Genomic DNA, 14,698 nt, shown 5'->3' on the forward strand with positions numbered 1-14,698 from the left:
GGAAAAAAGATTAAGCCCTAAAGAATATTTCTTGAAAAGCTTCCATCTGAGAGGCAAAAGGATACCACAGTATCCTCCGTGATATAAGCAGGGCTACTTAGATAGCCCTCCTTTAATGATGCTTTGTGTTCTTAAAAATCTACAGCTTAGCTATCAGACTCAAGTATTCCAAAAAGTAAGGCTGATGGAAAAAGGGCAGAAAAAAAGTCTGTCTTGCTATACATCACATTGGTCAAAGAAAAAAATAACACATTTCCCCATAGAAGAGACAGGGCTAAATCAAAAATAAAAGGCCTTGGCCACTTCACAAGGATATGTAAGCTGCTGGGAAGAGACCCTTTCAAGTCTGAGGCTTTCACATGGAGCCGTCTCCTTTCCATCATTCCAGACTGATGTCCTCTTTGTCACACCCTGATTGCCACTGATTCCCACTTCTCAGTAGTTTTCTTCTGAATATATCAAGCATCAGAACAAACACAAATAGTTTTATATGACTACTGCTATCAGTCTAAAACACTCCACAAAAAATTATTATAAGAGCCATCTTAATTTGTCCATCTGTGTATGTGTCCAAGCATGTTCCTTACTTCCTCTCACACCTACCATACCTAGAAAAGTGAAAAAAAGTGTCTAGGGTGCTAAACAGAAGGAACTTCCTAGTTCTTTTAATGGAAATTTATAAAACCATATTATCTAAATTCATATAAATCTCCCTGTTCTGCATTGGCCTTTTTTCAAACTTAAGTCTTACTCCACTTGACACAACATATTTTTATTTTGGAGTGCTGAGAAGTCAACATTCACTAGGAAACAAACTCTCAGCATTATGTCATCTGCCCTTCCTGAGGGCATTCTAGCACTGCAAAATGCCAAAGACATGCAGCAGCTATTCTGTGCAGACCCAGCAGTAAAACAGGAAGAAGTAAGAGAGAAAAGAATTTTGGAGAATAATGACTACTATTTCTCAGCCATCTCCAGCTCCAACCATGTTGAGCTAAAGCAAAGTACTAGTATTATGCTTACAAAACTCTCATGGGTCAAATGCTGATGCAGCAGCTTCACCCAACAGGCCCACAAGAGTACCTTGCCTTTACAAAAACTGCAAGGCCTGTAAGTTAGATTTCAATGTAAGAAAATGTAACATTAATTCAGTTATATTTATCACTTATGAAAATAAGTAGGAAATAATGTAGTTTTCCCTTGACAGAAAGATACAGTAAAGAAACCAGAACTTCTGGCCAGAAGGCCTGGACAATTTCCTTTATGCTAAACTGAAGCTGGAAGCTGTAAGTATGGAAAGGAGAATGGCACAGTCCTACAAAGAAAATAAGTTATCCCAGATTCAGCCTGAATATATACAGCGGAGTGTGATCTCTGATAGTACAGTGTCCAATATATATCAACTCCTGTCTAGTCCTTTTCTGCAAGGAGTAAAAGGCAAATAATTATGCAGAGTGCAAAGGTCCAATGACAACAGTAGTCCTTACCTTATGCATGAACACTTGAGATCAGCAGATCTCAAGGGGGAATCAAACCATATGCACTCCAACTTCTGGGATACCCTATTGCATTTTGTTATATGATTAATGCTGAATCATTAAAAAGGTATGACTCAAAGGATTCTCTCCAAGAGCTTTAAATGCTATTTAGAAAAGTCTCTAAAAAGCTGTCTTAGCTTCCCTTTCTGTGTACAGCACTGGAATTATAAAGAAAAGAAGTTTGTTTTACCATTTTTAAAAATTGCATCAAAAACTGAACAACTGATTACCTAATTGATTTCCACAGATAGAATAAGATTTATATAATCTCACTGACACCTGTTACATTTTAGTGCTTTGAAAAAAATACATTAATTGTATTCTAGTGCTTAACTACAGTTCTAATAGCCTAGTATAAAGCACTCAAATGAACATTCAGTATGTTTTTAACTATTCATTCTTATCTACATGTTCATTCTTACCTAGGTTTCTGTAATGCTTCAGTTGTTTAACAAACAGAAACCAGAACACTTGCATTTTGCAAAAAAACCAAAAAAATTACATGGATCAAATATATGAAAAGTTATCTTCTGTGTGGAGTTCATCTTTCTATCTCACTCATGATTTCTAAAGTCCACGTAACTGCAAAGGTTTCCCTAACTGCTCTTATTACCAATGAATTACCAATGTGACTGTCCTCCTACTCTCTCTGTTCTGCATGTTATTATTGAAATGAAAGAGTATGTTCCCTGCTTAGTGCTCATGGGCAGACACCTCACAGTTATCAAATCCATCACTTGCTGGATTGCTGCTGGAGCTCACTTGGAGGTCAAAGTGAGGTTCGAAGACATTCAGCATCATTCTGAACACTCAGCCTGTGGCTGGAATGATGAGAGGCACAGAAAAAGAAGTGTTTTTGGCTCCTCTGGCCAACTCTGTTGAACTTTGTGCTGTAAAGCAGAAATAAAACTCCACCAAGGCACCAGTTCATCTGCAAAATAGACTGGTAATTGTCTTAATACAGCTACAGGAAGACAGTAAGAGAAACAAGGGTCAGAAAACAAACATGAAGACAGAGAAAACAAAACAAATAAATGTATGCTCCACTTCTGTGTCATATATCTTCGCTGCAAGAGAAATTTAAGTTCAACAATTTCAAAGGAAAGTATATACAGGGTTTAACCATCTTCCTCTCTTTTGTAGCTGTACAGCTTGAAAGAAAAGTGTTCTGGTTTTCTTTCTTAAGAGCTATCACCACTTCTCCTACCCCCAGAAATATGTACTAGCAACTAAAGCAGTGACAATGGAAACACCAATGGTTTTACTTATGAAAGTATCTTGTAAACACAACACTGCATGCAGAACAGAGGAACATTTATCACATGCTTGACTGAACAGTCACACAAAACCTTGAAACACCAACAAATAAATTATAAAGCATGGAAAATGCTTAGGACAAATTACTTTCATTAACATTTAAGGTTCAATTTGAACCTTTGCATATATGAAGGAAGTAAAATGTAAGTGCCACAGAAAATATGACACTGAGATTAATCCAGATATCAGTACATTGTGCTCATGCCAATTCTAGAAGTGAACAATGTACACATACACACAACATGCACACGTGCTCTGAGCACATCTTGGGTGGCTGTCATAGATGAAATTTAAATATATTAGCAACCTTTTTTTTAGAATACATGTATTTTCATTCCAGACTTAGAAAGCAGGCTCCAATCTTCAAGTTTAAAGCCACATATAAATATATAATACAATAATAAACACACAGTTGTATCTTTCTTAATTAAAAATATATATACACATCCACATGTGCAGCCACATGTGCATGCACACACAAATATACGTGAGAAGAAAGAGAATATGTACCTATATCTGGATATATCCCTGACATTACTATTGATGTCATAAAAGAATGGAATGATTTTACAGACAAGTTGCAACACAGAGCCATAATGAGTTTCTGAATTGCCAATACTCACACATAACACAGGGCCTGATCATCAGCAGGTGCTGGAGAAGATCTAGAACGTGAAGCATACGATGCAGCATCTTTTTACAATGGTGTTAATTAATAACAATGTCTCATGCTGAATGTGAGAGGCATACTTATGTATGCAGAAGTGTGAGCTGGTATATTTTTTCCTTCCTTTCCTTTTTTGTTGTCCTGTTCCACCTCATCTACATCTAACCCAGAAAACATCTGTTCTTTATTATTGTCTATAGCAGTGATTATTAAGAGGCATGGAAAATGGAATTGCAGTCTCTCTCATTTCTTGGTCAGGAATTCATCCCCCCATTCAGTCAGGTGAATTCTAATTCACCTTTATAATTATCTCACAGATGTTACAAACAGCTGCTTCTGATCACAAAACACTGGCTTTATTCCAGAAATATAAGAGCTTCTGGCAAGGTAGAGTGAGAAGTGAAACAGAATGCATTCAGTAAGGCCACATATCTGGTTTTCTATACACAGAGGGGAAAAAGATTAAATACACAACTCAAACTCAGGCTTCTTGTTCTTGAACTATTTAAAATCAGGTATCTTTTAACAGAATAAAAGAATGCCTTTACATGGCTGGTAAGAATGGCTTTGTGTTTTTTTCTGCAAATACTACTTGCTACTGTTTGAAATACAGCTTCAGAAGCAAAATATTTCTGCTTAATCACTTTTTTGGGGCACCCTGCTACCCAAAAAACACTCAATCTAAAAGTTACGGAGAAAATTTTACAGTAAGGACTAAGAGGAATGATATCTAGATGGTCATGTCTGAGTGCCAGCATACCCTTGTTTTCCAAGGGTAAGAGATTTAACTTAAATCTTTAAAATGATGGCCCTTAAATCAAAAATGCTGCAATGTGATACAACACATTAGCTCTGAATTGACAAATATGGGAGGGGAATGGGGGAGGGGTGTGTATCCTTCTCAGCAGACATAAAGAACTATCTTAACATGAAGCTCCTCATCTCCAAATTTCTGATTTGGGGTGCTAGCCAGGTGTTTGTACCATAATATTTTTCTGGGATCCTGTACTGCTCCTTCAAGTTAAAAATGAAACAAAAATTTGATTATGCTAAATAGTGCTACAGCAAACTATATAGTCACAAAAATACTGTCATTTTTCCTGCAAGACTCCTTTAGAAGCTACCGATGGATTTAGTCTTTGTTTCTAAAGTGAAGAAGCTGGCCTCACTCTAAAACTTGTCATAGGAATGCAAAAAAGAACATAAATACAAAACAAAAGACAAAAATCTTGAGTAAGAATTTTGAGTAAGAATATGAATAGCAGTTGCCCCTTTTCTGCAATATCTTTCAGAAATGGGATGCATTTTTCTCTGGAAAACCTGAATATCCATACCTAAGGCAAGATTTTAGTATTTCCAACACAACTACAAAAGAGTAAGACTACAAAACAAAACTTGTAGTCACACTGCATAAAACAGAGCACCTATAAAAGCAAAAGCACAAACAGCGAACATACTTGTATTTAACTGTGAACTATAGCACCAAAAAAGACTCCTCATAGAAGAATAGTGCTGCAGCATTTGTGTCTAAGCAGATGCACACATACACGTGCATGTGCACATACCACTGACTTCAATCATGACATGAGTTGGGAGTCATAGTTTGGAACCATACAGTAATAATTAACATCAGACTTTATGAACACTGACTCGCTTATATTTCTGAGAGCATTAACAATAATGTAATTCATTATATGAGCATATCCCTTTATTTAAACAGGCTTACATTAAATCATAATCTTAAATGCATGACAGCTATGGAGAAGGCAAGTAAACCTAGAAGTCATAGCGAAAGTACTTTGCCCACCTTTTCGCAAAACACTAGGTCGCTTCCAAGCTAGAACACTTGTGGGTGAGTATGGAATGCCCTGCTGTCCATTCTGAACCCAGTTCTAACCTCAGTAAAACCTATAACCACACTGGGACTGGACTGATTCTTTCAAGGCCACCCTCACCAATAAGTAGAGGCTTCTATTACCAATAACTCCATTAATCCCTTCCCATATCTGACACAATCAGTGTTATCACAGGCTAAACAGAGAAAACAGTGAGTAGGTTTTGAAGATGTAAACCCAGCACTGGTGCACCAACAGTTCTACCCACATCTTCAGGAACAGCCTCATTTCCAGACGGTTCTTGTGGGCAAAGTTAATTCCACGACCACAGCAACTAGAAAGAATTGTACTTTAAGGCAGTTAAAATTTTGTAAATTTTGTGAACTTGAGAAAAAGAAACTTTATCCTCAAGTGGGCTTCTCAAAACTTGTATTAATTATTGAAAATTTGAAACTACTACTACTGAGAGCAGACAGTTATGCACAAGAGCAACAGCTCATTCATATGTATTAGTAAAAAATTGGAAGCGCCTATAAAAGTGTTTCTACTGTTCTTCATAGACATATTGATATATTTTAAGCATTAATTTTGTGCACTAACATTGTATTTCATACTTTCTGTCTGGCATCCAAAACCAAAACCCATGAAAAAAACGAAATTAAATTACTTGTACAATGGCCAGGACACTCCACCTTCAAGAACCACAAACATCTTGAGAAAATTGTAAGTTTCCTTAGAAGAGTCACACTATGAATGCAAAATTCTGTCTAATCCTATTCTTTTAATAAAACTAGGCAGAACATTAATAATGATGATACTCATGACAGTGATTTCTAAGAATATCTGAAACCTCTCACTTAAGTGATCTCATCTTTGAAATCCATGGAAATGTAATCTGAAGATGAATTATCCATCTGACGCTGCAGCTTAAAGGTAAATTGATCTGTAGTAACAAAATTCTCATTTAAAATACTTGCATAAATTAAAATAAAAAACAGATTATCAGCTTTTTGCTACTGTAATTCATCATCTAGTTTTACCTACTTTATGTCTGGTCCAATGAGCGAATGTCGTCTCAGCATGGCCCGGGCTTGTGCATTGGTTAAGTTAGTAGTTGACTCTTCATTAATGGACAGGATGCAGTCTCCCACACCAATCCGTCCATCGCGACTTATCGAGCCTCCATGGATGACACTGCGAACTATCATTCCCAAACCATCCTTATTGGAACTTACTGTCATCCCTGTAGTAAAAACACACAAAACAGTTAATGTCTTTGAGCCATAGCTCTGGGTGCCAAGATAAAGAAATGGGGCACAGGGAAAGGAAAAGTCAGTCATCCAATCTGCCAATATTACCAAGCCTATAAATGTTGCTCTTACTCTTCTCCTTTGAGACAGCAATTACAAACCACAATCACAGTAACTTGACCTTGTTATCAGTTCACATACTCAGTTCAATACAAGAAAAAATTAAGACAGTAGAATATTTAAGCAAAAAATAAGAAAGAATGAAATTGCCTAAAAAAACATTTAAAATCACCACTCTTCTAATGGTTCACCGAGTTTATACACATTTACTTTCATTTATGACAACTCTCTTTAGAAAGGTGAAATGATTAAACAGGTAGTTAATAGCCAAAAACAAATACATACTTATTTTCAACAGAAAGCATGAATCAGATCCCACTGTGCTGCTGGTTGCCTTCCTAGTCTCCTAGGCAGACAATAGTTTAGACCCATAGAAGAGCATTCTGACTTCTGTGAAAGTCTGTACTTTGCTAACTGATACAGCCCAATATTTTACTTAAAACAGTATCCTACCTGTGCAACAGAAGGATACTGCTTCTCAATATTTATACCTTTTAAGTCCACTTTCTTTCCAGTAATGGGAAATAAGACAGATATCCTCTTAGCCTCTCGTCTCTCATGGGGAACCTATAGGGACTGACTTATGATGGCCTACATGTGTCATTGTGACTATTCTTACACACATCAGTTGACACTGTTATCTTTGGGGCAGTTGGGTGTTCATGAAACAGACCCTAGTAATAGTTTCAGGAAAAACTCAGCTCTTCACTAAGGCAGTGGGAAAGGAAGGGCTGGAACCCTTGAAGTCCACTCAGTGGACTTCCACTATCTTCATACTGCTTAATAAAAAACTTTTTATTTTTTTCAAAATATGGTCTGAAATTCTGAACCTAACCCTGCTGTTTGGTTAAGACAGCAACAGACATTACTGAGGGTAGTGTAACAGTGTAACTTTAGGAAAACACCACACATACAACAGACACCCTTTCCCTTTTTCTGTGCTGACATCATCATTACAGACCTGAAAGCCAGATGTCACACTTTGGAAACCTACAGTTTCAGTCTAAAAATGCAAATTCCACTGTAAAGTTGCCAAACTTTTTGCAGGACAATGGCATTTCAGCCCTTCTGCATTTAGGTGCTTCTCATCTTTTAAAAATTGTTAGCGCTCCAGCAACAGCTGGCATTAAAGAGCTGCTGCAAACTATGGGTGACACCATTTGAAAGGAAAAAAGAAGTGTCAGTTCTTAACCCTCAATGATTTAATCAACGCAGCTGCAGCTTTCAACATCATCCATAGTTCTTGACTTAGCTGCTTTTTTAAAAATGAAGGGTAAAAGCAGCACAGCCATGTGCATAAACTGGTCACTGTGATGAGGCTGCTTCCCAGGCCAGAGCACACTCAAACTGGAAGAAAAATGCTACAGTCAAAAGCCAGAAGAAAGCAATATTCATATTCACATTTTGTACATGTCAAGACCAGTCTTATTTTTTATGCATAAAATGTCTGCCAATATGGACCCTGCCAAAGTCTGTACTTTTATGCTGTATTAAGCTTGAGATGAAATTTGCTTTGATATTCACTGCACTTAAAATATTCATGCATAAATGAAAATCTACTCCACTGAATGAATAGTTTATTGTAAAGAAAACTTTTTTTTACAAAATCCAGATGCTTTGAAATGCTTGTGACCTACACTTTATACAGCCTGGCAATGAGGCCAGTAAAGGTAGTAGGTAACCAAGCCCCTCATACCAATGAAAGATAAACCTTATACCTATATCAGCCTTTTCTACATCTTTTTATTTTTCAGATCCTGGTTTTAAACCGGATCCATTTTGAAGGATGGCTGTTTCATGAAGGTGGTACGTGGCAGACTGAGCATCCAGCCATCAGAAAGCAGTTTATTCCAGGTCAAGATGCCCATTGAAATACACCATCACAGAGGTAAAAAAAACTGACACCCACCTCTGCACAGCAAGTCCTGACTTGGGGCTGTTTATAAACATTCAATTCTGTGGACAGCCCAGTTTAAAGCATTTGCAGAGTTTCTGCTAATAACCAGCACCCACACAAAGTCCTGCCCTACAAATCCCAAAGAGTCTTCAAGATTATGCAGTTGGCTGGAAGAAACAGTATCAGGAACCTAAATCAAACCAAATAAACAAGCAAACCACTGAACAGGAGGCATACACCAATGCCTTTCAACACAAAGCCTTTCTGGCATGGGTTCTGGGAGGGTTCTATTCTTGTTCTCCTGAGAGCAGGATAGGACAATGAAAAACATTATCATCTCTTGTGTGCATTCACTCCAAAATATGTTTCTAGTTAGCATGCTCAGGAAGTTGCAGATTGTAGATATCGAAAAACTTTGAACTACAAAATGATAATCACTACAAAATGATAATATTATTAAGCCAAAAATACTGCCTAATAAATTTATGAATGACATGATTTTTAGAAACATTGAGTCCCTTTGGATTCAAACTTGAGGCAAGGAAGAAAGCAGCTTGTTTAGTCCTATTAAAGCATCCTCAGGAAGCAAGATCATTTTGTGTTTACAAATATTTGAAAGTCTCATCTGCAGCTCTTTGACCACAGAGTCCTTCTACAGCATTCCTTGGCTATATCTTGGTTTTCCACTACATTAGTAGTGGAAAAACAATGCATTAAAATTGTTAACACTTATGAAAGTCTAAACTCCTTTATGGGAGAACAAATTCTCAGTGAGACTACACATTTCACTTTTGCATTCACAATGACAGCAAATGGATCCAGTGCCATCACTGTCAAACAGGGAAAGAGCAGCAGATGAATGTCCTGTTCCCACTAAATGGAAAATACTTATATTTTACTCATTAAACAAGGAATGTACAAGGGAAACAAACAGGCATATTCCTGAAGAGTTTACAAAAAAAGTTTGCTAACTTACCTAGGCTTGAATTGCCTTTTGCAATAGTGATAGTCTTCTCATACATGTTTTTGACTGAATTTTGGGGTGTGGAATTTCCCTCCAAAGATACCGGGCATCTTTTTTCCATTAAAAGCAATTGATCCTAACATAAGGGAAAATAACACCAGCTCAGTTTACCAAAATAATAATGATTGGTCGTACTGATCTCAACTACTTCTGCCTTACACAAAAGCCATGCACGTAATTAAGTCAGATTCCTTATACAGAGATGTCCTTATACAGACAAAAAAGTCAGTTCATCAAAGATCAATATTTTCATCAAAGATCATAATTTCTGTTTTCATTCAGGAAATGTACCACATCTATCACAAAGCACACTTTTAATTTAGGGATATCAAAATTAGTAGAATGAATTTAAGGGCTTCAGATTAATTCACCACAGATGTCTGGTAATTCACCAGTACCAAAGTAACAGCTCTTGTAAGAAATTGCAGCTCTTTTAAGCATTTCTTAATAAATCACTGAATGGAATAAACAGCAAACACATGTCATAGTGACTGTCATATAAAGGAAAATTATTTTTGCATACTGCACTATTACAGATCAGTTTGTGAGCTGAACTGCACAGACTTACAAGAACAGCATGATGCAAGACATTCACACCACCCCCATTGGCTTCCTAGGCCAGATTCCAGCTGTGCACTTCCTACATGCACTCATGTCCCTGTGAAGTTAACAAGGGCTAAGAAAACTCCCCTGTCCTGCCCAGAAGGTGCCCAGCAGTGTCTAATGATGCAAGGCCTGAGAAGACTTGTATATACACCTGTACTGCCAGCCTCTGAGAAAATACTGTCTTGATGACAGTAAAATAAATTATGTCTTGTTTTGGAAAGGTCTATATCCCAAAGTTTTGAGCTAACCAATTCAAAGGACATTAATAATCAAAGAAATATACACGGCTATTGGATTGTGACAATTTCTGCAGGAAATTCTTTGGTTTAATTCCAGGCTTTTGGTATGTTTTTTAAATTACTGTAAAAAAAAAAAAGTCAAACAACTTTACTTTTTCATTGGCATCAAGCTGTGTGGTAGTAGCAAGGCTTGTATTTAATACAATTTCTGATGCTGTCTGAGATCCAGTCTGAGATCCAGTCCATGTTGCTGTATTTTCACTTTCATTTTGGTTGATATCTGAAACCTCCAGAGTCAGAAGATCTATTTTAGTAAAATCAGTTGCAGTTTCCAAGCTACTGTCCACTACAGACTTTTCATCTCTCAGTCTCTGATTCAGATTCATGTTGTACAGATTCTTCTCAGATACATGGAAATCACCTGCAGCATTTGGGCACTCTCCAACAGGCTGTTCAACACAGGAGACAACAAACAATCACCATTCATTTGTAATATAATTCAAAACCACATTTCATGCTGAAACCTGAAACAAAAACTAATCTCATAGAATTTAAACAAACTGTTGTGAGATCAGCAAGATCAACCTCATCTGTAGTTCCCTACAAGCATTCATTCTACCTTTCATTTAACTGAGCAGAAACACACTAAGACTTCTTCAGAAAGAGTGAAAGGTAGAAACTTGATCAAACCTCAGCAAAAGGTGAATATGGCGGATTTGAAATGTGACAACAATGAAATACAATAATGCAATTACAGAAGCTTACTAGTTAATAATTATTGCAAATCTACCAGTTATGGTTGCAGTACTAGGACTAAGTTCCCTACCCATTTGTTTCAACTTCCAAAATTCTGAGGCCCTCTCTTTGAAATGTTTCAAGGGATTTCAATAATCACAACATTCTGAAATTAACTTCAAATATTCTCTAGTTAACATTTTAAAGTAAGTTATTTTAAAAACAGGTAGGCCATTAGATTTTAAAAAGATAGAAGCTAGACTTAGAGGGTCTGTATCAATATTAGAGGGGTTTTTTCCTGAAATGCAATAAGAGCACTCAAAATCAACTACCTCTATCTGTCTTGTTATCCTATTAATTTTTTTTTCTGCTTCTCCAAAAAGCTGGGGAGACGTGTTCTCACTATTTGGGGATATTTTGCAACATTTTGTCTCAAGAGCCCTAGAATTCATTTTTGTCAACTTTCATGAAGTGCACACATGCTTGTTCTGTCCCCAGACAAGAATCAAAAAAGGCTTACCAGTAAATAAGTGGTTTAAGTAATAGCTGAGAAGATAATTGAGCAGAGCCTAAATACAACTAATCTGCATGATATAATCAATGACATAATTTCCTACCTTTTTGAGAACAGAACACAATACTGTAATCTATTTAAATTATTTTACAAGGTTTCAAATACAGCTGGGACAGCTACTTTTAAGTTTGTTTCGTATCCATTTCCAAATCAGTGAAAACAAGCATCAAATCATAACATTTATTTCTAATGCCATATGTTAAGAGTTGAATCACATGCTCATTTTTATTTTTGTTTCACTTAAAGAAAAGTCAATGATACAATTTTTTAGGACAAACACAATTCCAGGAATTCGTAACTATAGTAACATGTGGCCTCACTGGAGCATCTGCATTATTTTAAGTATGTTTTTCAACACCTAGTCTAAATGCAACACCAAAGTGACACTCAGAACCTCCCAAATGCCCTGCAGCCAGAAATAACTGAAATATCTTTGCATTCCTCACAGCATCAAACAGTGCTGTTTTAATTTTTCCTGCATTTCCCTTGATTTAAAATTCTTCATTAATGAACGGGTCTTCCCACTATGTTTGTTTTTTGAATCACAAATAGGCTGCTTGATGAGAACTTAGTACTCACTTCATACTAGTGTACAGAGACAAGACATTGAAAAGTCAGGACTATGGTATTTTAATAGAGTATGTAAATCAAATCTATCTTTAAGTCAACGGTGAAAATAACTAAAGACTTTCTAGAGCCTCAATGTGATATATAGTGTAAATCCAGTCTCTATCTCACAAAACGCTCCTAAGCATATAAAATGCATAATCCATTTAAGTAACAATTACAGAGTTAAACAATGCAAGCTGTCCCACTGCCACAGCAGAAACGTGCTCTTCTGTGGATTAGGAGAAACCATTAGAAGATGAATCTTGCTTTCTAACTAACACCTCATAAGAGATAAACATATTCCAGAAAGGTTAATGGGAGTTACTGCAGCTCAGGTGTGGCGGAAAAAGCAGCAGCTACTCTATTCAAGACCACAGACTGCAAACTGAATGGTTTTCAACGAAGACTGCTAGCTTTCCAATTCCATTGGAAAGCTCTAGGTTAGTGATATTAAAATCTAAAGATTAAAAAGAACATGAAAACCCATGGAAAGAAAGATAACATAATCAGATCCCTATGGGTATGTGACTAAGAACTCAAAAAACTATTGATCTTCTTAATGCTCTTAAATAAATCTTCATTTATTGCTTTACATAAAAACTATTAGAGTTTTAACATACACGGATTTATTTTTTATTACAGCATCATGAAAATTTCATTCAAAGCCACAGAAACATTCTAATTATGAAGGATAAAAGTAAAAATAAGGATGAAAATTTACTCTTGCTTTTCATGCTAAAATATAAAGCAATAGAGCAATTTCATGTTACCACTCTTTACTACGCTTTGAATGACAATTTTATTTTTCTAGCAGACTGCTCACCACGCCTTTAATATTACAAACAACTCACCATACTCTGGCTAAATTATGCTTTATGTAGCAAAAATCAAAGCTTTGTGCCTTCTATCTGCCTTTCTCTCTTCAACAAACACATCTGCAAGACATCAGAACTACTCTAAATTTTACCTTGCTAGCAAATAGAGCGTTTTGTACCAGAATGACACAAAACATTTCTATCTGATAATACAGCCTGCTTACACGTAAAATCAAAGTTTGCCATCAATAAAACCATCCTTGATTTTACCTTGGGAGTTGATAATGGAAGAGAGAAGCTGTCGTTCACCTCACCGCTACAGGCACTGTCATGCAGAGCTGTCACTGAGTCCTGGAAGACGTCTCTCTCTCGAGAATACTGAGATTCAAAGGTGGACTCATCCGCTAGATCTGCCTCGCCAGAGTCCACCTAACAACAAAAGCAATTCAATCAGCCAGGCTGTTGCCACCACACCACATAAGCCCCAAACACATGCACACCAACCAGCCACTACATACTGATACTTTTCTTCTTTTTCTTTTTCATTCCATGTTTTAGATTGAAATTACATTTGCACAGCACAGTAGGAAAATTTTTTGCTTCCAGTAAATCCGTGTTACTACTTCTTCAAAGGTTGCAAAGAATATCTGAAGTAATGCAAGAGTCTGAATCAGAGTAAGTTGCGAGGCTGAGGCACGCTCATGCCTATTAGTAGAAGTACAAAGTGTTGGCAGAATTCTGCTGTAATTCTTTAAGTTTATATTTTGATTTCTTTAGGGCTTCTTTTATTTTTTCTTTTTAATTTTTTTTTTACAAAAATTAGCATGGAAAAAATACTGAACTTCACTTGGTGCCACACGTCAGGAATGTTCTCTTGACTCAACTTCTTAGGATCAGATATTTTTTAACTCTCATAAAAACAATCTGGAAACTACAGTGCTTTACAGTGCATTTATACACAAAATTCATTATGTGATTTTTTAATCAGATTTTAAATTATTTTGCTTTTGAAAACAAAATTACTATAAGGATTCATATATTTCTATTATGCTTACATGAGAAATAATATTTTTTAAAGTTTCAGACATTGACATGGGTAGTATTTTTGCCTTTTTTTAAAATGAAACATATTTTTTTCAAAGACTCATATTCTTTTAAGTACGAGAATAAAATTAAGCCCTAAAAACCCTAATTTATGGTGCTTCATACACTACACTTTAATTATTATTTCATCTCCCTGGCAGAGCTCAAGAACATATTGTAGACTAACAAAATGATCACTGGATTAAAAGCCATGTTCGTATCATAAACTTGCATAAAGCAGATGAGTGTACCCATCTACAGAGATAGGATCTAACTTACTTTTCAGCCCCTGTGGTTAATCATATTATGAATCCATTAAAGCAGTAGGAACAATCTGCAATAATTCAACACATTGATTCCTTTTCAGGGTAAAAAGGATTTTTTTTATT

General features: G+C 36.2%; 1 protein-coding gene across 12 annotated transcripts in view; it reads right to left on the reverse strand.

The window, feature by feature from the left end:
- MPDZ (multiple PDZ domain crumbs cell polarity complex component) overlaps positions 1-14,698 on the reverse strand; it is a 92,866-nt gene that overhangs the window by 34,780 nt on the left and 43,388 nt on the right. For 11 of the 12 annotated variants that reach the window (XM_084225868.1, XM_084225866.1, XM_084225872.1 and 8 more), the window contains 5 exons: positions 13,497-13,655; positions 10,646-10,942; positions 9,601-9,724; positions 6,402-6,600; positions 3,479-3,520 (listed from right to left, as the gene is read on the reverse strand). In XM_084225868.1, coding sequence (XP_084081994.1) covers positions 3,479-3,520; positions 6,402-6,600; positions 9,601-9,724; positions 10,646-10,942; positions 13,497-13,655 — 821 coding nt within the window. The remainder of the gene's footprint in view (positions 1-3,478; positions 3,521-6,401; positions 6,601-9,600; positions 9,725-10,645; positions 10,943-13,496; positions 13,656-14,698) is intronic. The other variant, XM_084225871.1, reaches the window with a different exon arrangement.

This window comes from Fringilla coelebs (assembly GCF_963513975.1).
Source record: "Fringilla coelebs genome assembly, chromosome: Z".
Classification (NCBI taxonomy): Eukaryota; Metazoa; Chordata; class Aves; order Passeriformes; family Fringillidae; genus Fringilla; species Fringilla coelebs.